Source organism: Lonchura striata, chromosome 8, assembly GCF_046129695.1.
Source record: "Lonchura striata isolate bLonStr1 chromosome 8, bLonStr1.mat, whole genome shotgun sequence".
NCBI classification, from domain to species: domain Eukaryota; kingdom Metazoa; phylum Chordata; class Aves; order Passeriformes; family Estrildidae; genus Lonchura; species Lonchura striata.
Window position 1 is genome coordinate 36,742,688 of NC_134610.1, and position 24,951 is coordinate 36,767,638.

At 46.2% G+C, this 24,951-nt stretch overlaps 1 protein-coding gene and 1 pseudogene across 6 annotated transcripts in view; both read right to left on the reverse strand.

The window, feature by feature from the left end:
* Positions 1 to 5,462: 5,462 nt before the first annotated feature.
* Positions 5,463 to 7,530, reverse strand: LOC110475447 (uncharacterized; annotated as a pseudogene).
* Positions 5,629 to 24,951, reverse strand: part of HDAC4 (histone deacetylase 4) — a 175,928-nt gene continuing 156,605 nt past the window's right edge. For all 6 annotated transcript variants that reach the window (XM_021539613.2, XM_021539610.2, XM_021539611.2 and 3 more), the window contains exons 22-27: positions 24,263 to 24,360; positions 18,045 to 18,163; positions 16,340 to 16,473; positions 12,599 to 12,683; positions 11,400 to 11,541; positions 5,629 to 10,970 (exon numbers count right to left, since the gene is read on the reverse strand). In XM_021539613.2, coding sequence (XP_021395288.1) covers positions 10,931 to 10,970; positions 11,400 to 11,541; positions 12,599 to 12,683; positions 16,340 to 16,473; positions 18,045 to 18,163; positions 24,263 to 24,360 — 618 coding nt within the window. In that variant the 3' untranslated portion in view covers positions 5,629 to 10,930. The remainder of the gene's footprint in view (positions 10,971 to 11,399; positions 11,542 to 12,598; positions 12,684 to 16,339; positions 16,474 to 18,044; positions 18,164 to 24,262; positions 24,361 to 24,951) is intronic.

The following is a 24,951-nucleotide window of genomic DNA, read 5'->3' on the forward strand; positions in this document are numbered from 1 at the left end:
AAATTGGCTCTCCCAGCCACCCAGCAGGACAAGTGTGATGCTGCTCAGCCAACATATGGGTTTGGTGGCAGCCAGGGTGTCTTTTCCTGTTCTACTTGACTTTTCCAGCAACCAGTCAAAATACAACGTGTTCCTTTGAGCTTACAGATTTAATTGTGCCCAAGGAGGGGAAAAACCAACACTCAACCCAAAGCAAAACTAGGAGATTATTTTTAAGTTTCTTTAGAAACGTGTTGCTTTGAGAGCTGCCCCCGAGCAGTCAGCCAATGCATTTTTTCAGAGCATTTTTGCTGTGAGTTCTCATTTCCTCATCTTGGAAGTTGCTGTGCTGTGAATCTTCAACTCCCTAGAGTCCCAAAGCTGAGGATGATACAGGCAAAACCGCTTTCAGGTAGGGCAAGGAAGGAGAAGAAATCTGTTCTACAGTAGGACAAGGGGGAAGAACAAAAACTCACCTGGAAGTCTCCAAAAATACCTTTAATCCTTCTGCTGGTTGTCCACGTGGTTCAGTTCTGCTCGGGAGGACCAGAGAATCCCAGAATGGGATTCCCTTCAGTCCCTCAGGGAAAGCTTGTCTTGGATATTAGGGAAAATTTCTTCCCTGAAAGGGAGGTCAGGCCCTGGCACAGCTGCCCGGGGCAGTGGTAGAGCCTTCATCCCTGGAGGGATTTAAAAGCTGCATGAAGGTGGCACCTGGGGACGTGGGGCAGTGGTGGGATTGGCAGTGCATGGGAATGGTTGGACTCAGTGTTCTGAGAGGGCTTTTCCAACCAAAGTGATTCCATGATAAATCCAAGGCCCTGTGTTTTCTGGCTGAGGGGACCTGCCAAATTCTGTGGTTTTGTGTCACTTCCCTGCCTCCAGACAAAATTCCAGCATGGCTCTGCACCAGGAAGGACTGGCTGAGCAGCCCAGCAGCACGGGCATGGTGAGCCAGGATCCTTGAGAACGAGGGCCTGATCCAGCTGTCCCCCAGAGTGGATCCGAGACACGCTGTGGAGGAGCCCTGATGGAATCTGCAGACACTTCCCTGCTTGGATTGCTCTTCCCTCCATGACCTTAAGCCTCTCCACAGCAGAGCTGGAAGCAGCCCTGGAGCAGCAGTCCTGCCTTTCTCGCTTCACAAAGGGAACGGAGAGGAATTGTTTTGGAATAACAGTGCAAATCAAATTTCCCATCACAGATTAAGGCGAGAGAGGTCAAATATGAGAAGATTTTAGATGAAAGAGGAATTAGGCTGCAGCCTGTGTGGAATAACTCAGCTCCAGTCTCACTTTCAGCACTCCCAGGGTCTGGCACAGCACAGGGCCCTGCCGAAACCCAGCAGATAAATCTGGCCAAGGCAATTTGTTATCCTCGACACAGAGCTGCTTCACCAGCCACAGGCTGAGCATCCCCAGTCCCCTAAAAGGAGGGGAAACGTCCAGGTGCAGACATTCCCTAAAAACCGCTGGGGGGTGCAGCCCCTGCTCCCTTGGCAGGGCTCGGGATGGGCTCGGGATGCTCCCAGCCAGCTTTCCCCCCGTCTCCGCTTCAACCTCCCTCCCTTCCAGAGGGAGCTCTCTCCACCTCTCCCAAAGCTTTATTTCACCTCTTTTGGTCCCGGTTTTCCTCCTGCTGGAGCGCAGCGCAGGAGGATTTGGGAGCAGTCCCGAGGCCGCCCTGCCAGGGCTGGGCTGGGCTCGGGGACCCACAGCAGCGGCGGGACCTCCTCCTGGATAAATTGGTTGCTCCTGGATAAATCGGCTGCTCCTGGATAAATCGGCTGCTCGTGAATAAGTCGGCTCCTGGATAAGTCGGCTCCAGGAACCCGCCGCTCGCCAGCGGCTCAAAGGCGGCTGCCAAGCCCGCGCTGGCTGCATCATCCACGGGGATTGGGGGGATTGCGGGAGATGCTCTCTGCTAGTGGGGAAGGAAGGATTTTTAGGGTTTTTTTAGTTTAAGGTTTTTTTTCTTCCTTTTCAAACTCAAACATGTAATTGAAGAGTGAAATTCTGAAAACTTGCTCAAGGACTATTTAATCGCCTTTAAGGCTCAGGAATTGCTCCCCATTCCCTTCCTGATTTAATGGGAAACAGGTTTCTTGCTCCTGCAGGCACTCAAGCTGTTGACCATTGGATAATTGTGCCTTGATATAGCACAAACGCACAATTCTGTCTGCACCCTCATCCTTCTAAATACAGTAACACACCTTCCTTCCCCTATTTTTTTTTTTTTAACTTTTAATTGCACCTAATTTGAAGAAGGAATCCCTGGCCATGGCAGGGGGGTGGAACAAGATGGTCTTTAACTGTGGGAACCCCAGCCTTGTTTTGGGGCCACATGTGGTGGTGAAATTCCTCCTCCAACCCGTGCTTCCAAAGAAAAACTCCGCAGGCTTAGCTGTTCGGTCTCAAGGCAGTTTATTGCTAGTTATCTAACAGATTATGTTCTTGGACTGCAGCTATTTGATCAGTGGCCTGGGTAGAGGCACACACACACACTGACATCCTCTCTCTCTGCTGTCTTCTTCGTCTCTCTCTCCGCCCAGGGTTGCTGCTATCTTTTATAAGATATATTACGTATAACATGTTTACAATTATTCCCCAATACCTACTACCTACGTTGCCAAGTGTTTTTCTACTCTAAACCAATCTGTGAGTGCCAACATCACCAAGAACATGGAGGCAAGGAAGAAGAAGGAAGAAGGATGGGTTCAGCCCACTTTCCTCCATCTTAGAACTTCTGACCCTCATGTACAAAGTGAAAACCCCCCTGTACATGTGTTAAAACCCCCCTGTACAATACTAAAAAAATTTCCCCTCTACTTCGTAACTACTTATACTATACTATCTAACCTTTTGTGATTGCTTGTTCCACCTCCAAAGTTGGTAATTCATTCCATGGCTCAAACTCAAAATCACAGCTGTTTTTCAGCTGTCTGCCAGGGTCTAGAATGCCTCTGACCAAGGCCTGGAACCTCTAAAAATGTCTGAGAGACATTTTGAGTTCCCACATTTAACCTTCTGTGATTCCAAACTTTCCCACCTTGGGGTAGGGGAATTAATTAATTAAAATTAGATGGAAAATACTCAAAAAGGCCTGTAATAAAGGGCACCTGTCTGTGGCTGGTGCACACTGATGCTCTGGCTGTGTGATCTAATCTACGCAGGAAATGTTTTCCCCACTTCTGTTGTGAGATTTTGGGGTGGTTTTGTTTCAACCCCAAACATTTCCTTCTGCTACTGAACCATTTAACTTGCTGTAAACGTGGGCAGAGGTCTGCTTTTCCCTTGTGGGTATCCAGAAGACACCTGGCCCCTCTCTGTGTCCCCCAGCCAGGAGTCTTTTCCCTCAGTTAGGTTGGGATTTGCTCCATTGCTGCTGAAGCCTTCGATTAGCACAGTGGGATGGGAGAATATTCCCCATCCTCAGCAGGAACTGACTTTGCCAGCTTGTGCTGCTAGAAAAAAAGGCAGACTGTGCCTTCCCCACAGCCTGGGGAGATGCATTTTTTACCACAATTTTTAGAATATATTCTCTGTTGCTCTGTGAAGAGCCTGGCTGAGGAGCCCTGGTTTTCCAGGCAAATCCAGAGGTCCAGCTCTTCCAGGTCCCTCTTGCCATGAACTTTCTCCTACCTTGGCCAATTCCAGCCTTTTCTCCCATACCCAGACAGAAATGAATTCCTGCAGGTGACCCTGCTATTGCACCTTTCCATCCGTGGTCACAGTATTTTCCTCCAGGGAAACTCTGCAACACCTCCCAGCCTCTGCCTGCCAGGAATTCCCCGTCCCTTTGACATCCCCTGGAATTTCGCTCCACACGCAATTTTCCCCAGCATTTTCTCTGTCCCAGGGCAACTTTGCAGGTCACACCAACACATCACATCCTGGCAGGGACAACAAATGAACTCTAAGGTCCCTTAAGCTTCAAAGAATTCCCTAAAAGACTAACCCTAGGAGAAAGCTTCTATTCCACACAGATCCAAATCCCATCATAAATCCAGGACGTTTTGCTGGCACAGAATGAACTCCGGCCCCCTTGTGCTCAGGCTGTACATTTAATATTGGACCCTTTTCCTCCCCCTGCGGTGCTCCCACTGCCACAAGAATTCATCTAAAGCATAAAGCCTTGACTTGCTGCCCAGAGGGAGAAACTGCCTCTTTCTCCTTTTAAAAATATTAGGAAAACAAGTGAAATTAAGAAAATTAAACTCAGTGAGAGCCCTGGGGAGGGTGTGCCAGTGCCAGACTGGGCATCCATCCATCACACCCAGCCATGGGCACACATTGGAGGAGCCACGGGAGAACCACCTCAAAATCCTGTTGGATCACATTCATTGCAGCACAATGTCAGTTTATTTGGGATCAGCAGATTTCTGGCTGTAAAAATTCCCATAGCTAAAGCAGTGGCTGCCGCAGCTCTGAGCTCAACCCTCCCCTCACGTTTATGTCGCTGTGCCACGGTGAGCTCAGAGCATTCCAGGTGAGATGATGCCTGGCACAGGGACTGGGATGGTGTCTGAAACAGCTCCCACCCCTCAAAATAAGGCCTCTGCCTCAGCTGGGCCACCCAGTAGTGGGATTTCACTCCCAGAGATGAGCTCCTGGGAGCTGCAGGTGCCCTCCCAGCTAGGCTGGAACCCCCAGATCATGGTCCTAAAGCAATCCCCACACCCACACTCTGCAAACAAATACAGGCTCCAGGGAGAGCTCAGAGCCCTGCCAGGGCCTGAAGGGGCTCCAGGAGAGCTGGAGAGGGGCTGGGGACAAGGCATGGAGGGACAGGACACAGGGAATGGCTCCCACTGCCAGAGGGCAGGATGGGTGGGATATCGGGAAGGAATTCTTCCCTGTGAGGGTGGGCAGGCCCTGGCACAGGGTGCTCAGAGCAGCTGTGGCTGCCCCTGGATCCCTGGAAGTGTCCAAGGTCAGGCTGGACACTGGGGCTTGGAGCAGCCTGGGACAGTGGGAGGTGTCCCTGGAATGGCAGAGGGTGGGATCAGAGGAGACCTCCTGGGTCCTTCAAACCCAAACCATTCCATGAATCCATGAAGCAGCAGGGGACACTTCACTGCTGAGGGAATCCTGAGCATCCCAAGTTTTCCCTGTGAGCTCTCCCCATCCCTCCCATCAGGAGCTCTTGGTGAGCACCAACCTGCTGCTGCTCCAGGGAGACACTGGAAGGAGCCCAGAGCTGAAGCATGGCCTTCTCCCCTGTGACCACAGGACACTTCCAGGTGACACACACAGAGCAGATGGCTTTTGGATGGTTCAGGAGGCTCCAGAAACAAGCAGGAAGCCAATTAGCCAATTTTCATATTAGAGCCATATGAAAAAGGCTGTGAAAGGTATAAAGGTGGAACTGCTTCACCTGGAAAGTCAACTATTTTTTTGCAGGCACTTGTCAACATGCAATGGGAAGCTGCAAGGAAACTGGCTTGGTTTCTAAAACAAAGTTCCTAAACTAGTTTCCATGGAAACTCCAGGAGCTATTCCATGAACACCCCAACACAGACATGGGTATATTTTGGCCAGAAAACCACTCTGGCACCAAGACACCCCTCCATGACACACCAAGAACCCAGAAGATGAAACATCCCATCCCAGCAAAGGAAGGAAAGAAGATCAGCAGCAGAAACCCAGGTGGTACTATAATTAACTTTTTTTCTTTTATTTACACCACAAGAATAACAAGTTGTCATAATGTGGTACAAAATACTGGACTCCTAATAAAGTTGAAATTGAAGTCGGTACTGTCAGAGAAAGACACCATTGGCCAGTAAAAAAAAAAAAAAAAAAAGGAAGCGAAAAAAACCCCAAACAAAATAAAGTGAAAAGAGAAAAATAAAATAAAAACAAAATAAAAACCTAGGAAGAAAAAAAAAAAAAACAAGAATGAAAAAAATATTCCAATTCCACCAATTTAAAAGAAAGGACCATCAGAAAGTCAAGCACAAAGAGCATCACTGAAAGTAAGGTCCATACAGGAAGAGTGAAACTGTGTCTAAATTACAGAGTAAACCGGTAGCTGCTACCAATGGTGATGTCATACTGAGCATGTATAGGTATAAAGTAGAATATAATATAGTTACAACTTTTTGATACTACATATCTGTAATAAGCTCTCGGGTGAATAATGTTTCAACCCCTTCCCCCCCCCCCCCCCACTTTTATATATATATTATATATATAAGTTTGTCATCCTCATAAATTGGAAAATAGCGCCTCCACTATGGAGCACAGAAAAAGTGTTAATTTATTTTCTTTCAATAGGATACTTTTTTTTTCTTTTTCATCATCAATATCAAAGACAAAGTGAAGATGAGCTGAGAACAAGCCCAACTTCATGACAATGAAGAAACATGTTTTGCCTTTTGCTGTAAAGTCTCGTTTTTAAACCACAGTGTTGCACAGTACACGACTGCTTAAAGTGAAACCGAGCAAAAATACATCATGTAAAAGTAATTTCTTAAAAAAGTTAACACAGCTGTGCTGAAGAGTTAACTCTTTAAAGTCCTCCTCATCCATCCATCCATCCATCCATCCGGCTCCTCAGAATGAACGACTCCGTGTGTTGACACAAGGGTTGCATCCAACCTCCCCACCCAGCCGAGAAATTAAAGCAAAAACACCAACCCAAAGGAAAAAAATAATAATAACAATAATAATAATAATAATGACACAGGCAGTTTACTTGGTGTGTTCAGCGTAGTTTCCCTAAAAACACTGTTTCCACATAAATACAATAAACTCTATAATTGGTAAGTCACAAGTGCTAGATAAACGTCTTAGTTTTTTTCTTTTCTTCTTAAAATGAGAAATGTTTAAGTAGTCCTTTTTGTTTTTTATTTATTTACTCTTTTTAGCAATAAAAAGCACAATTTCTTCTTATTAAGTTCAGTAAGACTCCAAAAAAAAAAAAAATTCCCACTCTCCTTCCTGTGTAGCTGTGTGGGTGAGTGTGTGTGACAACAACATTCCAACCTTTAGTCTCCACAAATGCCACAAGAGGAAAAAAAAACCCAATATAAAACCAAACCAAAACAAAAACCAACCCAAAGAAACCCCAAACCACCTCTTTTTTTTGTTGTTTTTTTTTTTTCCTCATTATTGTTTTCAAAGCTGCCACGTTTGGCGTGCAAAATCTGTATACAATATAAAGACATGCCAACCTTACAGACCATGCAACCTCAAGGTGTAGGAAACTTAAAAAAATATATTCATATATATTTATATATATATTTATATATATCAATGCCCGTAAAAGAACATGGGCCCAAAAAAGTTTACAAAAGGAAGAATGGAATGAGTACATGACCGTGACTAATAAAAAAAAGGAATGTTTTGTATCGAAAGTAAAAAAAAAAAAAACCAACAAAAACCCAAACAAACAAACAAATAAAAACAACCAAAAACCCCCCAATGGTTACTTGTGTACTGCAAATTGGGCCTCACTTCACTGTAAAGAGGATTGAAAGCTGTTCCTTTTCTTCCCAAGCAGGTACAAAGGATGCCCTCGGCAGCACGTACTGGGATGCAGGAGCATCCCGAGCTGCCCCGTGGCAAAGACATCTGAAATGAAGAATCTTAATAGCTCAAAATGGTGAAAAATCCCCAAAATCCCCCTGGAAAGCCTCAAAACGAGGGCTCACTACCTTCTCTCCGTGCCTGCATTGGCCCTGGAAAGCATCTCCAGGGAAGAGCATCCCCAGGGAAGGTCACAGCTCAGGGAAGAGCGTTCTCACGGAAAAGGGGGATGCTGTGAAACAAATCCACATTGCCGGGAGTTTGGAGGAGACAAGCTCTGTCATCTCAGGAAAAATCTTCCCGTCCCGGCAAAAAGCTGAGGGAAAGGATGGAAAGGAAGGAAGGAAGGAAGGAAGGAAGGTGGCATTCTGACAAGCTCCTCCAGATTTTACAAAGGAATCAGCTCAGCATGGTTGGCCGGCGGCTCCCAGGAAAGCAAAAAGGAAGAAAAAAGCTTTGCCACAACCGGGAGCAGAAATGTCAAAAACCTTCCGGGGAAGAGCTGACAATACAAAGGGAGGTGTAAACACAGGCACTGCCCATGGCACAGGGAGCAAAACCCCATGTCAGTCACCAGATTTGGCAGTCAGATGGATTTGAGATCACAGCAGCAGTGTGGTTAGATGGAAGGAAACCCCAAACCACAACATCCCCAGGTACACAGTGCTCTCACGCAGGGGGATTTTAGGACATGCCAAGGACAGCCCTTGCCACTGGAGCTTTTTGGGGTTTTAGAATGTACTTGGGTTTGCAAACTCAAATATTGTAGTGTCTGGTTCTGAAACTGCACTAGAAACTGAGGAAGGAAACAAAAACCTCCAGTGTGGGGTCACGCTCCCAATTCCTCCCACGAACGAGTCCGGAAGAGAACGAAAGCAGCTGCTTTGAGAACTGGAAAGAAGAGAAGTTCCTGGAAGCAACCAAGCAGTCACTGTAGGAACAGCATAAAAGAAGGAAGGGTGGTTAAGGAGGAGAAGCTGTGCTGGGAACAGGGATGTGCAGTCCTACACTGCTGGAGGAGGGCACGCGCGGAGCGCCCTCTCCGCCAAGATGCTCCGCTCTCCGTGGCAGGGCTCATGGCCTCTCCCACCCAGCATTCCAGGGAGGAAACCACCTCCTCAGGGTTGGGGGGGAAGGGGGGAAGCCTCCAAAACCCCTCCCAGTGCTGGGAAGAAGAAGAAGAGGGGAGAAAAAGGGAGAGAGGAGGTGGGAAGTTTGCGGGCATGTTCAGCAGAGAGAAAACGCCGGCGGTCCTGGAGTATCCAAGGAGCCTTCCCGAGGGCAGGCAACGCCAGGAGCCGCGGGCAGGACAAAGGCATCGCCCACTGAACACTACCAGGTAAGAAAATTCCTTATTTTCTTTACAGAGCTACTAAAAGAGAGCTGAGGAAATATACAGTCGGCAGAATCAGTACAACAAAGGAGCCCATGCGGTCCCTCATCATCCTTCTCCTCCTCGGTAAAATGCGCCCTTTCCCAGGAAAAAACAAACTCTGTTGGTCTGCCCACAGTTCCTTACACCTGCAGAAAGCTGCTCACTGTACAAAAGAGTTGAGGAAAAGGAGAGAAAACAATACAGAAAAAAAAAATTAAGAAAAAGAAAAAAAAAAGAAAAATCCATGTATTATAAGCAAGAAAAGAGGGAGGAAGAAGGGTTTAGATGCTATTGCCATTCAGAAAGGAAACCTGCCAAATGGAAAAGAAATGTCAGAGTCACACAAACAAGGCTTCCGGAGGGTTTCAGGAAATATCCATATAAAAATTAACAGCAAGTTCAGCATCTTTGCTATAAAAAATTCTTTTTTTTTCTCACGTTTGTTAGAAAAGGATCACAACTAAAAACCTTAAATTAAAATACAAATGTTTAGGGTAGTTGCCCAGTGGCTAAAGTGTTGGCTTTCTGAAAAACTTCCCAACCTGTTGCCTGACAAGTCCTCGAGTTTCAACCTAGATCCTTTTCCAAAAGCACCTTTGACGTTCCAATTCCCAAATCTGTCCCTAGGGAGCTTCCAATGGCTACTGTTAGAGTATGCATTTATTACATATATTTTTTCTTTTTTCTATAAATGCATCATAAATATTTTTCTCAATAATTCATAGGAATCTGGTTTCTAAGCTTGGAATACATTTGGAATATACATTATACACATATATATATTTATACCTAACAATTTAAGCAATATCTCATGCTAGTTGCTTTTAATAAAAAGCATTCCAGTCTTAAAACCTGCATTTGTGTCTAATACATGCTTTGACAACCAAATTGATAAGTTCAATTACTAGATAATGTAGAAGAGAGAGAAAACATTTGAAAATTGGTTGATAAAAATGGTTGAATTTCAAAGACCCAACAGTATTTGCCACTTTTTTGGCAACTACCTTAATTTTTTTTTTCTTTTTTCCTTTTCTCTGAAACAGCAATGAAAGAAAACAAAACAAATCCAAACTTGTCTACAGTTTTTGGAGACACTCTGTTCAGCTGATGCCTGCTTCCCACCATCATGCCAGCACAAGCCAAAAAGTCTTCCTTCCTGATGGCAGTCCTTGGCTTTCCCAACCAGAGGAAAAATATTCAGGAACTGCTGTGTTCTTTTTTTTTTTTTTTTTGGTGTTTTTTTTTTGTTTTGTGTTTTTTTTTTGTGTGTGTTCTGTTTTTTTTTAATTAATTTTTACTTAAGGCATTGTTCCTCAAACTTCAGAAAATCCAGCTGCACCAAATCCATCAATTAAAAAAAAAAGGCACAAACTCATCTTCAGATGGCTTTGGAGAAAATAAAGCCGACTCCATCTGGGCTACCGTTCCCCCCTTCTGCTTCCCTTTCCTTTAGGTGTCAGATGAGTCCCTCATTCCCTGTCCCTCCCTGTTAAAAATTCACCATCATCTCCCAACGTTCCAGTTCCGACAAGAGCTGTCGTTGACTCACAGGCAGGCAAGAGCCATTTCCAAATATCCAAGAAATGAAAGTACACGATGGGTTGAGTGGTTCAAGCAGAGATTGCTCAGTTGTGGGTAATCAACTTTGTAAGCACCAGTTTTACGTTAAGGTTTGTTTGATTTGTGTTGTTGAATCTTTGATTTCTTTATTATTCTCGTGTTTTGTTTTTCTTTTTTTGTTTGGCAACTCTGCCAAAGACTTCCCGGGCATCGTTCCTCTTTCTGCTCCCGGTGAGGACCAGAGGAAGAGTGCCCAACGTGTCAGTCCTTTGCTGCTCTTCACCAGCGGTTTTTTTCAGCAAAAAGAGACTCAAAGATGTGGAGAGATTTGTTTTTTTGTGTCGCTTGCTTTGCTTTACACCTGGCTGTCCTTCCGTGTTCGGGAAACAACCGTGCCAGGACGCAGGAGTAACAAGAGAAAGCTTCTTGGCAGAGCTTCAAGACGAAGACGAACAGATAGGAAACTCCAGCTCAGAGGTGAGTGCTACAGGGGAGGCTCCTCTTCCATGGGTTCATCCTCAGGTCTGAGCGATTACGCAGCCAGGCAGGGAGGGACGGGGAGGGGAGAGAGAGAAGAGGGTTTGGCATGACATAGTTGGACAATTTGTGGTGCCAAGTCTCACTCATGTTCCCATCACCTTCCCACCCAGCCAGCTGGGATCACCTGATTTAAACTTGTCACCAAGAAGGGGTTTTGGAGATCCTCTCTTGGGCAACATTAAGATTTTTCCCAGCAAAATAAATTTCTTTTTGTGGTCCAAAACCACACTTGGAACAGAAGGGTCAGGCACAGGTGGCTCTGCTACTCTCCTGCAGCCCAGGAAGTCTTTTGGGAGCCCACAGAAGACAGGGGATGTGGGGAGTGCAGCAGCAGTGGCTGAAATGAGAGGATTAACCTGCAAGGCTGCTCCTCCCTGCTGCACAGACTGGAAATGTGATGGGAAACCACTGACCTCTTCTCCGCCGGCTTCACACCCACCGACAGCGATGCCATGGCTGTCACTGTCTCCGCCTCTTCATTCTCACACTTCTGGGCCTCCACTAGGGAATATCCCACCGTGGAGGCAAAACGCTGGAGGGAATGCCAGTACTTGCCTGGGGGAGAGGTGACAACAGGGCCATCAGGGCACCATTCCAGCTCCTGCTTTCCCAAACCCGGCCGCCAGCTTGGAACTTCCCAGGGAACACTCATCCGATCCATACTCCCACTTTAAGGGCCTTAGGAGCTCAAAAATTAATTCCTTTTTCCACTTCAAATCTCTCAGAAACTTCTAGACCTAAGGACAAATATGCCTGGAAATGTCTCTACCAAAAAATCCAGGAGAGGGAAGGATGCGGTCCGGGTCTGGATCCAGCTGCTGACTGCCACATACTTTCATACTGAAGACTAAAGAAGTCCAAAATGCATTTAGAACCATTAAATTTGGAAAAGACCTCCAAGATCACCAAGTCCAAGCTTCAACCTCCAAAGTATCTTTTATGTCGGCAGTCTGACACCCTTTGGAATTGGGAAGAGCACCAGGAAGGCTCCAGGAGAATTTCCAATAATTTCTCCAGGCAAGGTTCAATGCAATGATTTTGAACTGCTTAGTTAAATAAACCTAAAATATCAACAACTGCCAGCAAAACTCACAGAATATCCTTGAAAAGAATCACCCCTTGGGAGGGATAATCAAATCCAACTCCCAACCCTGCACAGGATATCCCAAGAATCCCAGCCTGTGCCTGAGAGCCTGCTTCACTTCCATGCCTATCTACTCCTAATTAATGGGTGCCACAACACCCAACAAGACTTGTGTTATTCAGAGATACTTAATTGCTTATGAAGAAGTAAGAGCACCCTCTAAGGGCAGGACAGTCTGTCCTTTACAGACATTTTGGAGCTTTTAATTACTGTTGGCTTAACAGCTAGACTGGATCCTCCTGAAGGTATTTTCCTAACTAACTCATGCTCTGATTCTGTAATTACCCCTAAAGCCTTGCTGGGAATGGTTCCATCCACAGTAACACCAGTTTGTGGCTGCACAAATCCAGCTCAGGGTGCAGTGACCACCAGTAAACTGGGAAATGGGAGCCTGGAGCTGGCAGAATGGTGGGAAAGCCCAAGAGGTGTCCCCCAGGGAGCCAGCTGGGTCGGTGGGGTTGCACTCACTGTGGATCTCAATGACTTTCTCCATGGAATGCACCGCGTTAGCGTTTGCCCTCTGCTGGAACACTTTCTCTGGAAGAGGGTCAAGCTGGAGAGAGAGAAAGGAACACCAAAGGAATGTTACCATTGAATCCCAGAATGGTTTGGGTGGGAAGGGACATTAAAACTCATCCCACTCCACGCCTGCCATGGGCAGGGACACCTCCCACTAGTCATTCTACAGTGGGAACATGCCTGCGCCATCCCAGGGAAAGGCCTGACAAGCACTTCTGGAGGAATGTTTTAGGATTTCTTTGATTTCCTTTAGATAAACTCAAGAAGAGGAGACACCTCTGCCCTCCCAGGTTCTCCACTAATGAATGAATTCTCCACTAATGAATGAATCCCAAACTTCCAAGGAGGGCTGTCCAAAACAAGAGACATCCACTGCTGTTAGCTGTGCTGAAAGCAGCCCAACCACGGTTGTTCCCTAGCAAAGAACAGCCAGAGTTTAATAGTTAAAAATACCTATGGCAAAGTTCAACTTCGCTCAAAACCAAGAGAAGCTGCAGCCAAGACTGCTCTTATGAGCACATGGTAGCCATTCCATAGGTACTTCATCGGATGCTGCATTCCAGATTCAGTAATTATGGATTGCACTTTTTATTAATTCTCCACTCTAAAAATAGTTCTGCTCCAAACTGGTTTCTGTATGACATTAAGGGAAGGCAAAAGCAATTCCTGGATAAGTCTTTGAACAAGAGCTTTCCAAGGCCTTTTGGTTGACACTGAGACAAAGCATGTTCCTGATTCCAGAGCTCACTCCTCCTCTTGAAATAACACAAACAGCCTCAGCCTGTGGAAGAGGGAGCAAAAAAACTCTGGGCATGAGGCACCTGGTTATCACCTTCTTGTTTGAAGCACAGAGGCTGGTGATGCCCACGATGGACTGAGCAGCTCTACGGAGTAAGGGGAGAGGAACGGCAGCTAGCTCTGGACTGCCATCAGCAGACCTCAAAATCATGGAATCACAGAATGCTGGGGGGTGAAGGGATCTTAAAACTCATCTCATCTTACACCCTGCCATGGGCAGGAACACCTTCTACTATCCCAGGTTGCTCCAAGCCCCAGTGTCCAATCTGGCTTTGGGCACTGCCAGGGATCATGGGGCAGCCACAGCTGCTCTGGGCACCCTGTGCCAGGGCCTGCCCATCCTCCTAGCCAAGAATTTCTTCCCAATATCCCATCTAACCCCACCCCCTGTGGTTAAAATGGATTAAAACCATTCCCCCTTTTCCTGTTCCATCAGAACCCTATCTAAAATTCTTGTACAGCTCTCTTGGAGCCATTTTAGGCACAGGAAGACTTCTCCCTAGAGCCTTCTCCAGGCTGAACAAGCCAAGCTCTCTCAGACTGTATCAAAGTCTCTCTCTGATTTCCCACCCCTGATACCCACTGAAGCCCTGTGAGCCCTGCACAGCTGTGCCAGCACAGCAGTGCAGGTCCATTCCCCAGCCCTTACCCCCTCCCCAGTGCAGTACTCAGCTGCACAGCCCCAGCTCTGGTTTCATTTCCTGGCAGGTTGGAAAGGAGCTGGCTCCTGCACTCGCTCCATGCTTCTCCCGATGCAGGATTTTTGATCTCCGCCGGTGGACGCCGTGCTCAGGGGACTGGCACTATTCCCCTCATTTCCTAAAAGCCCCAGTGGAGCTCCAGGATGGCTCCTGAGCCGGCCCAGCTCCCTGCAGCCTGTCCTGGCCACAGCTGCCTGTCCATGTGTGTGCGGGCAGGATCCTCCGACACACTGTAGATCAAACCACATCAAAGGGCCGCAGCGCAGAGCCGCTGCCGCTCCCCTCAACTCCCTTGCCTTCAAAAGGTTTGAGGAAAGACCTGGATAAAGGAGCACTTCCTGCTTTCTGATGTGTGGGTAAGCCAGGAAATATTACCCTATCTGCACAGCCCACCTAGGACAAGTGACAGCAGGTCTGTTTAAGTGTCTTTGTAGCCATGATTAAAATAATCAATGTTTTTTACCTTTAAGGATCAATATTTCCTCTGCTCAATGAAATCACTCAGCCAGCTCACAACATCCAAGGTATCCTGAGTGCTGAGCTCTCCCCACAGGCTCACGCTCCCAAACACACCCATGGCTTGAATCAAGCACTAATTTACTGCTTGTGGTTGCAGTCACTGTGATCCTAGGGGCACACTGAGCAGGAGGAAGGACATCTTCCAGGTGTTATTCCCACTGCTTCCCTTTCAAAGTGCATCCTGCACCCAAGGGTGGCTGGAGCCAGAGGAATTGTCTGTAGAGACCACTTAGAACATACAGGTGCTGCAACAAACACCTCACAGAATGCCACGAAGGTCTGGCTTACAAGGGACCTTAGAGCTCATCCAGTCCCAACCCCTGCCTGGGAGAGGGACACCTTCCACTATCCCAGGTTGCTCCAAACCTCATCCACCCTGGCCAGGAACACTTCCAGGGATCCAGGGGCAGCCACAGCTGCTCTATGAAACCTGTGCCATTGTCCAACCACTGGAACCCCCCCTGTTTCCATGCTGGTGTGGCAGCTCCCTCCTGAGTTTTCAGCTGTCCCAACGGCTGAGTGCAGGCTGGAGCCATTCCATGTGCCCAGAGTCTCCTCAGAACTGCCTGGCCAAGCACAAGGAGCAGGATGCTCCCTGGACTCGGGGAGCTGGGATGCTGAATGATGAAAGAAGGTGCTTCTGATGAATCCCAGCTGGTTTATCTCCTGGCCTGGCTCCTCCAGCCTCCCACCTAATGCTGAGTGTGGATACTCCAAGACAGAACACTTCTCCAACAGGCTGGAAGTCAAACTACTCCACACCTCCATGCAGATCCAAGCTCCCTCTCCATCTTTCCAGACACATGACGGTCACTGAACTACAACCCTCCCCAGAAACCAGTTCCCACTGGAGACAGACCCACTGCTCGGCTCCTCTGGTGCTGCACCTCAGCCCAAAGTAACCGTACTCAAAAGCCCTCAAACATGGTTTCAAACTGCACCAGAGGAGGTTTAGGTTGGATATGAGGGAAAATTCCTTCACGGGAAGTGTGTTCAGGCATTCAGTCAGGCTGCCCAGGGCAGTGGTAGAGTCAACACCCCTGCAAGGACTTCAAAGATGTGTAGATGTAGTGTTCCTTCTTTCATCCCACTGACATTAAAAATAAGGGGAAAGGCAGAAAAGATGGAGTATCTAAATTTTTCTCTGGGGAAAATACCCTGAGCTCTTCAGAATTCAACATCTTGCTGTATTTCTCTGTCTGGCTCTTATATTGCAACCACCCCACTAACCTTTCTGGTCAATATTTTCTGACACAGCCAAGGCTTTTCCTATACAGCAATGTGCAGAAAATAGAAAATGTAACTCCTAGGAAAAAACCCAGCTGCAAACCACGTCAAGCAAGCTGCCCCATGTAGCAGGCACAGACTGTAGGACTAGAGAGGGGAAGAAAGACAAGGGAAGACTTGCACAATGAATTCAGAAATTAATTAAAAGAGTTGTTTTTCAAAGAGCACAAAGCAAATTATTTGGAGAAAGAACAAACCCAAAAATCATTCTTAGCTGTTTCACTCATTGCATGAACTGCAAAGCACAGGTGGCTTTTAAGTATAAAATAAACACTCTTTAAAACACCAAGTGTCAGAAGGGCAGAAAACAATGACAGAAACTTGGCAGACGGGAGGATGAGACGCCCAAACCCAAGGCGGGAGTGGGTTTTGGGGGTGCCTGTACCTCGTTTCCCAGCAGGGCAGACACGCAGGCCTCCGAGGCGTCGCAGATGGCAGTGAGGTCGTGGCCACCCTCGAGGGCCAGCACCACGCGGCCCCCGGCCAGGCCCATCAGCTGCTTCGTCAGGTACCCGAAGCCTGCAACGAGGGAACAGAGGAAATGCAGGAGAAGGGCAAAGGTGGCGGCTGGAATCGGGCTCCTGGCAGAGGATCAAAGAATTAGGGAGAGGAATTACATCATATTAAAAACCCAGCGGGGATTTGAAAAGGCTTGGCGCATAACACAAGCCAGGTTGGGCTTTAACGCGCTCGCCACGCGATTCCAGCTGCGGCGTCCCTGGGATGGATCCGTGTGTCCCCACCAGCACCACCCCAGCTGGGAGCATCACCATCCCCCCCCTGCCGCCACTCAGCACCCCAAATTAAAGCCAGCAGCCAACATCCCCTTTGGGAGCAGGGAAAGGGGTGGATTTGTGCTGGATGTTGCTTTGGCAGAGGGAGGAGGAAGGGGAATCGGCCCAGTTTGGGTCGGGATAGCAGCAGTGCAGTGCCCCAGAGAGATTTAGGTTTGACATCTCGTTCTCAGCAGACAGCTCTTCCCGTCCATAATATGCTATAAAAATTCCAGGGGCACCCGGCACTTTGATCAGATGACACACAATACATTTCTGCCCCTTTTAAACAAAACAGAACCAAGCGGCGAGGATTTAAAAAATGTGTCCTCAAAGCAACCTTCCCCCTCCAGGACGAAAAAAAAAAAAAAAAATCAAAAAGCCAAACAAAGGAAAAGCCAGGGAATTTCTACCCTGCCCCCCCACTGCCTGCCTTCTGCTTTGGAGCAAACCCCTTTGCGAGTCGGCAAATTAACAGGCAAAGAAAACCATCCACTGCAGAGCCCATAACTGGTTTTGTGAGAGCAGCAGAGCAAATTCAACCAGCAGGTAAACAAGACCTTTCCTTTCCAAAATGTTTCTGCATATCTCAAGGAACTTGCCTCTTGTAAACCTATTTCACTTTATTCTTATATAAAGTTTACAGGTTCAGCTCCCTTATGAGGTTTTAAAGTTCGCTGTAGAGAACAACTTTCCTGTCTGGAACAAACTCTTAAAAAAGAATAGTAAAACCCTTTTTGCAAGAAAAACTGTCCTCTGGATTAATTTGAAGGAAACAGTGCCAGGTAAACTCCACATAACCTGGCAATGGGGGCGGGGAGTGGGGCAGAGTTTCAGTGCATCTCCCAGAAACATCCCAGACCTGAAGCAAAAAAGAGGGTTTGTAGGTGTCTGTAGTTAATTCAAAGGTGGAGAGCAAAAATATTCAACTCAAAAATTTAATAAGGCATCCTGGAGGAAGAAATGGATTTGTGGTAGCAGAGTATTTATAGGTGGTATGGCCTTTTTCTGCAATTTTATATTAATGTCAGTATAACTCTCTAATTCACCAGAGACGTGACTACAAATAAATTACACAATACTACATATTGAATATTTCAAAGTTTAAATATGCAATGTTTCAAAAAAAAGCCAAAATTAAGGCTTCAGCTAGGCCAAAATATGCATTATGAGAAGATAAATGCCATGAAAATTCAAAGAAGAAGGATGGACATTTTGCCATTGAAATGAAATATCTGAAATAGAGCCCACACAGAAAAATCTGAGAACCTGCCCTTTAATCCATAGGACAGCAGCAGAAGTAAAGCCCCCACTTACATTTTGCTGACAGATTATATCCTCCCAGGGGTGTGGGGTGCCCTTCCACAGCATCGAAACCAGATGACACCAGCACAACGTCTGGGGCAAACTCATTGGCAATGGGCATCACTACTGTCCTGTAACACAGAATATCCACAGCACACACGTTAGGGTGGCTCCTGAGCAATGGCAGGGGTGCTTAAACCCTCTCACCAAACCCTTATTCCATGGCAGCAAAGCCCACCTATTTCCCTACAAGGTGAGAGCCTGGTTGGAAGAACTCCTTGCACTCCCTGGGATTTCCTCCACCTCTTGTTTTGAGCAGGGAAATGAGTTGTCAACTCTTGTGTTTTCCATTTGGGATCACATCCTGATTTACATACATGGGAATAAGGGTAAAATAAGAGGGCACCTGGCACAGGCTGCGAAACTACCTGGGAAACTTCACCCCAAGGCATTATCCCCAAGTCCTCCCTCCAAACATCTCCTCTAGGCTTTGCAATGCGATTCCTTCCTCCCTTGCTGCACTTCTCATTTCCCACAGCCAAAGGCTGGGAGTGTCCCATGGGGACAGAACAGCTTTAGAATGCAAAGAGCCCTCCCAAATCCAACTCTCCCAACGCTGCTTACCCACCCAAATCCAACTCTCCCAATGCCAGTTCCCCAACCTCTGACATTTAGTTCACTAAAAAATGGATGGAATTGTTCAGCATCCCCATCCTATTGATTGCTGAAGTTGTATTTAAATGAAACAAGGGGTCTCTTCCTGTGGTTTCTCACCAAAAGACCGTTTTTCCTCTGGTTTTTCTCTCTCAAAACTCCACAATTTCTCCTCAAAACCTACATGAGGTTGCAAGCATCCCATTCCCCACATCAAGACACACTTCCCAAATTATGTTTTTTCCATTGTAACACCTACTGAATTCTGGATGTATCCCTAGGGGAACATGACCTGTAATTCTCCTATTTCCCCATCCTAGGAACAGCCACCAGTCAGGATAACTTTCTACAGCAGGAACTGAAGTTATTTTACCCACATCCCAAAGCATGAAGCTGTAAATCTTTGCACACATGAGAGCCTCACACTTTATTGAGCCGAGTCTTTATGTGATGCTCTAAAAACAGAGCCCAGGGGGGGTCTGTTCTGTGCTGAGATGGCTCTAGTGCTATCAGAACGCTCATAAAAGCTCCCAGGTTTTACCACAAGGATATTAAACAGCCACGAGTCATCTGCCAGAGTCAGCAGCTTGTGACATCCAGCTGAGCTTGTGTCCCTCCACAGGCCAGGGCATCAGCCTCTGCCAGGCACTGAGCAAACCCATCTCCAAGCCTCCAGTGCCACCACGGAGCAGGGACAGGCACCCAGACACACAAAAAAAACCCCACACGCCTCCCAGCTTTATTTTTTTTCCCAACTATTTGCCACAGCAGCCCCAGAGCCTCCTACAATATCGATGATTTCCGTGTGCAGACACAGAGGCCTCTGTGAGAAAAAAAAGATGTAATTTTCTCTTAATATGCATAAAATCCCAACAAGGAATTTGAATTTTCTCCTCTAACAACGTGATTGCCCCTCTCCATTTTGTGTTTGGGGGATGATTCCGTGAGGAAGACAAGAGCACAATTCTGGCTCGTGAGTTTACAGTTTGGTGGAACCCACAGAATTTTTTAGGAGACCACCTCCCTCACCAAGGCCTGAAGCAGCAATTCCAGAGCAAGTGCAGTAGCTAAGGGTTTATTTTTCCTGAGTTTTTTAATTCCTAGCCCAAGGAAAACTGCTCAAATAATCAGATTTATTTCCCCCCACCTCCCCAGGTTACAATGCCATGGGAGCTGCTAGGATCTCAGTGAGAGTGTAAGATCCCCAGAGCCAGCCCAAACCTGCACCCCCAAGGTGTGGGGATGGTCCATCAGCACTGAGCAACCCTGGGATCACGGATCCATGGGGGGACAGCTCATGGAGCACAGCATGGCTGGGAAGGACCTTGAACACCACATCACTGCAAGCCCTGGCGCAGGTGTCCAGTGCTGCCAAGCACAGAGGCTCCTGAGGCACGGGGCAGCTGGTGACCCCTCAGCCACAGGTGGCTGTGGGTGACAGTGACAGAGTGACTCCTCCAGCACAGCCACACAGCCCCCAGAGCTAACCCTGAACCCTGCCAGGGCCAGGTTTAGGAGAGAAAAAGCCCTTCTCCTAATTCCAGTACAACACCAGCATCCCAAAGCCACAGCCCCAACTCTGTTTGATGCTCTCCATGATTGTAAAACTTGATCCAAGAGGGTCAAAGCCAGAACTCCCTCACTTTGCCTTTTTAATTGTAAGAAAAAAATGACAAAAACCTGGTGTGTTTCTGAGATTCCATCTGTGGACAAAATTTTGGACACAACTCTTTCAGCTCCTCGCTCTTTAACTTTGCCTTGTCCACAGATAAAACCAACCCCTTTGCTCAGATCCACCCCAGTAGAGCCAAACCCTCCAGAGGAAACAAGGATTAAACTGCAAACAAACTTGTAGCTTTGCCCTGCTGATGAGACTCTAAAAAAGCCAGAAATTCAAATTATTGCTCAGGAGATAAGCAGTTCTGCCTGTGACTGGGTCTTTTAAGGAATGGCTGAGGTGGCTGTATAGGAATGAATATTCCTAATACTGAATATTCATTCAATCCATGTAGAAATTTTAAAAAAACAAGGAAAACTGAAATTTCCCTAATTTCAGAAGCTTCTTTTGCTTGCTTAAAATAAATTAAATCCTTTTATTTGCCTGGTTACAACTGAGCTGTACAGCTCTACACGAGAGCAAACTGATGGCTGCAACTAGCAAAGCCTCCCCACCGTGCTCTGCAATCACTTGGGAGAGAGGAAAAAAAAAATAAATGCAATTTTAGATCTATTTTCCAGAAGGCTGAATTAAGAATTTTTAGCCTGGCATTAGCCTATTCCCCAATTAAATGCCTAATAAATGACAGGTAGATTAAACAATCCTACAGAGATTATTTTGGGCCATAAATGCTCAGTTGCAGCGAGTAAATTGGTGAAACTTAGAAGGCTGAGCATTTTCTTAAAGACTTCTTTCTACTCTTGGCAAACATGTATGTTTTATATATATTATTATATGTGCTATGTATAAATTTATATATGTTAAGTACATATATTTATATTATAAATATATTTATACATCTATTGATATATTTAATATTCCATATATATCATGTGTATATTTCTATATAGGTTATGTATATATGGTTTCATATACATTTCATATACATTACATATACATTCATACAATACATTACATATTTTATATATATAAGATACAAATGTTATCCACTGCTCCTCAGGCTAACCAGCTTCCTGAAAATTTCAGTCTTTGCTTCTCCATGGTCATTTACTGTGTCAAAGGGATTAGGAATCTGGGGATGAAATCAGCGTGGGGAGAGCATGAAATTGAAAATGCAGCAACAATTGTTCCAGGCAAAACATCATCTCTTCCCCCTCATCCTCTTCCTCGCTCCTGAAATGGTTTATGGATCGAGGGAAAAACCCAAATGCCCCTAGAATTGGTTTCTGAACTTGCTTAATGCTTTTTGAAAGCAGCAGGAAGAGGGGTAAGCACAGTCCTGGCTTTTTCCTTCTGGTTGAGGTGTTTTAAATGAAGTTGAATGTGGAATCAAGCTGTATGTAGAATTATGGCTAGAATTATTATGGTGGAATTATTGGAACAGAGGAAGAAATTCTCAGACACAATGCAATTTCTGGCATCATCAGGAAAACTTCTTTGCAGTAAATACAGAGGGAAACTCCTGTGGATAAAATTTTTAATTTCACTAATTGCTGTTCCTGTGTAATAAGGAACCAGATGGAGCCTTCCCATTTTTCCTCTCTTAGCTGGGTTGGCACCTGGATCAGGAGGATTGAGAGAGGCAAACAGGACTTCAGCTCATGTGAAACGTTAGGGAACAACAAATCCTGGTCCAAAAAAACCCTCTGAATTTTACAGCCATTTGTTTTTGTAACTATGAACAGCGGAGGCTGGGAATGATCTGAGGAGTTCAGGACTTTGGGAACGACATGCCCTGCATTTTTCCCATTAAACTGACTCCACTTCTGCCTGATCTGTGAGATCTGGGATTGCCCACACACTCAGGGGGTGAGTTCAGATGTGGGATGTGGAACTGACTCTGGCACAGCCACAGCTATCACAGGGTGCAGGAGCTCCAGGCTCCCAAAAAACTCCCCAGATCCTTCTGATCATCCCCTCCCCTCCTACAAAAACAGGGCACCCCAACCTGGAGCTGGGGCAGGCAGTGATTTCAGCCCCAGGTCAGGAGGGTAACAAGTGACTTAAAGAGGGAAAACCTCATTTTTAAATCTTCTTCTCACTTCTGATAGATCTCAATGGCATTAAGGACCATCCAGAGGATAATCAGGAGGTCAGCAGAGCTTGGGCACCCCAAGACTGGGGAAATAATATTTGGAGAGAGGATGAAAATCACTGATGTGAGTTCCCACCTCTTTCTTGAATGGAGCAAACGACTCTGAAACAGGTTTTCAGTGTGGGGATGAGAGGTTTCACTGGGATTTATTTATTCGCTCATTTCTCTTGCTTAGAAGGACAATTATCTCACTTATTTTCATTTCTCAAAGCCACACATTGGCTTTTCCTGAAATAGAACAATAAAAAATGAGGAGCACATTGCTTATTTAAATTTGCTCCTTTTACAAAGTAAAAGTGTATTTTTCCCCTAAAAATAGACAGGCAAGTGAAGAGTTAAGGCTTAGGGGGAAAAAAAAAATAAAAAAAAAAGTCTATCAGTATCTTTGCTTAGCTCAAAGGATTTCCACTGATTCCTCTCCAGACTTCAAAGCCTCACAGTTTGGCATTCGGACTGGTTTGAATTAAAGCTCAGTTCTCCACTGCGAGTTTCCAAGTTCATGGTGAAAATGCCTCCTGCTTCTGGAGTTCATTATGGCCAATTTTCTTATCTTTTCTTCATCTTCGGTTTGATCCCCAGCAAATGCAACGTGGCATTCGACGGGGTGGAATAACAAGGTGCTGCCTTGAAGGCATGTATTGTCTCAAGGGGCTAAAGCAAGAAAAGAGGGGGGAAAAAATAGGATATATGACCCAATCCCTTCACTTTCTAACTCTCGGGGGACTATAAATTGCAAACTTCAAAGCGTTATTTTACATGAAAATCAATAGAAAGATTCGGGGGGTGGGGGGGAAAAATGTTTTTCAAAGGAGCTGGTTAAGATTTAAAAAGGTCACTTGATAATGTACTATCATGGCCAAACTTGGCATAGGATGAAAAAAAAGCTTCTCGTTTAACTTACGGTTAAACTGAAGGTGTGCAGGCTCTGGGAGAAGCATCTCTCAGCTCCCCCAGAACTCCCCAAAATAAGGGCTGTGACCCACTCCAAAGGCTGCTCCCTAAATAACTGCAGTGCCCAGGCAAGCAGGCCCCAGGAATGGCTGGCAAAGGCCTCACTGTGCAGTCCTGAGCCTTTTCCAGGAGCCTGGACACTCCATGAATATTGAATGTCCCCAGCTCCGGGTGCTCTGGCTAACAAAGTGCTGCCTTCTTGAGCCAGAAGTGACACAAATGGCAGTGATTTGGCATCATTTTAAATCATGTGTGTCCTCTGGGGACTTTATGATGGCAGAATGAAGAGGGGGGAAAACGTGCTTTTTGCTCAGCCTAACGGATATAACAGGGAAGAGCAGAAAATAATGCTCCCAGATTTAATGCCGTTCCACGACGGCAGAAATTCACACCCCGTCTTCTGGCAAGAGTGTGTCTGCCTGAATTTAGGCCACCAGAGGTGCACTAAACCTAGTGTGAGGACAGAAAAGCACTTCAGATTGTTAAAGGAGAGGCCAGGTGGACCCCTGGTACAGGCGAGCCAGGAATGGGACAGGACAGTGTCTAAGAAAAATCATGGAATAGTTTGGGTGGGAAGGAGACTTAAAGTTCATCCAGTACCACCCCTGCCATGGCAGGGACACCTTCCATGACCCCAGATTGCAGCCCCAGTGTCCAGCCTGGCCTTGGACATGTCCAGGGATCCAGGAGCAGCCACAGCTGCTCTGGGCACCCTGTGCCAGGGCTTCTCTTGGATGAATAGTATCAAAATTTTAAAGCTTATCAAAAGCAAAATCACAGAGGATGGCACAAGGAAAAAGAAACCCAGCTGAGGTGAAAAATATATTTTTGAGAGGGAAAATTCCATAGTACCTGAAGGCAGTTAAATATTCCGTGTCTCCCATGGGCGGATCCAGACCACCAGTAAATGCCATGTTAACATTGAAACCAACTCCTGCTCCTGTGCCAACCTGGAAAAGGGAAATGGGACTCTTAATTAGCAAATTCTGGCAACACATCTTTGCTGTTTTGATATTCTCCCAGTCAAATTTGGATTTGGATTCCGTAGTGAGGTCGATTAGTCTCTTGTCCCTGAAACAAGAGGGAAAATAAAGCTCCTCCGTGCTCAGATCTTTATGGGAGCTGAGGACTGGTGGTGTTTGACTGCTGCTCACCCAAAAAAACCACCCCATCATCGACTGCACTCTCTTGATTCTTCTGCATCAGAGTGTGCTGCATGTAATATCTTTCCATAATTCATTTTAAGCTTGATTCAGGAGCATATTTTATATTTTACTACAGTTGCAACTGGAGGAAAAAGTTATTTTAATCAGAGTGAGGTCCCCCTCTGCTGGAGAAAAATAGGATCCACAGAGAAGGGATTTTGACTGGTTGAGGTACACGTGGGTGGGAGATGCAAATATATCCCTCTCCTTGCTTGTACTGCAAATGTCCCCATTTGCCCTGCCTGTAACTACCTGAGAGAGGGGAAAACAGAAAAATAAACCAGGGGTTTCCAGCATTTTTTTTTTTCCAATAAAGTCTTTGCATATGGAAAAAAA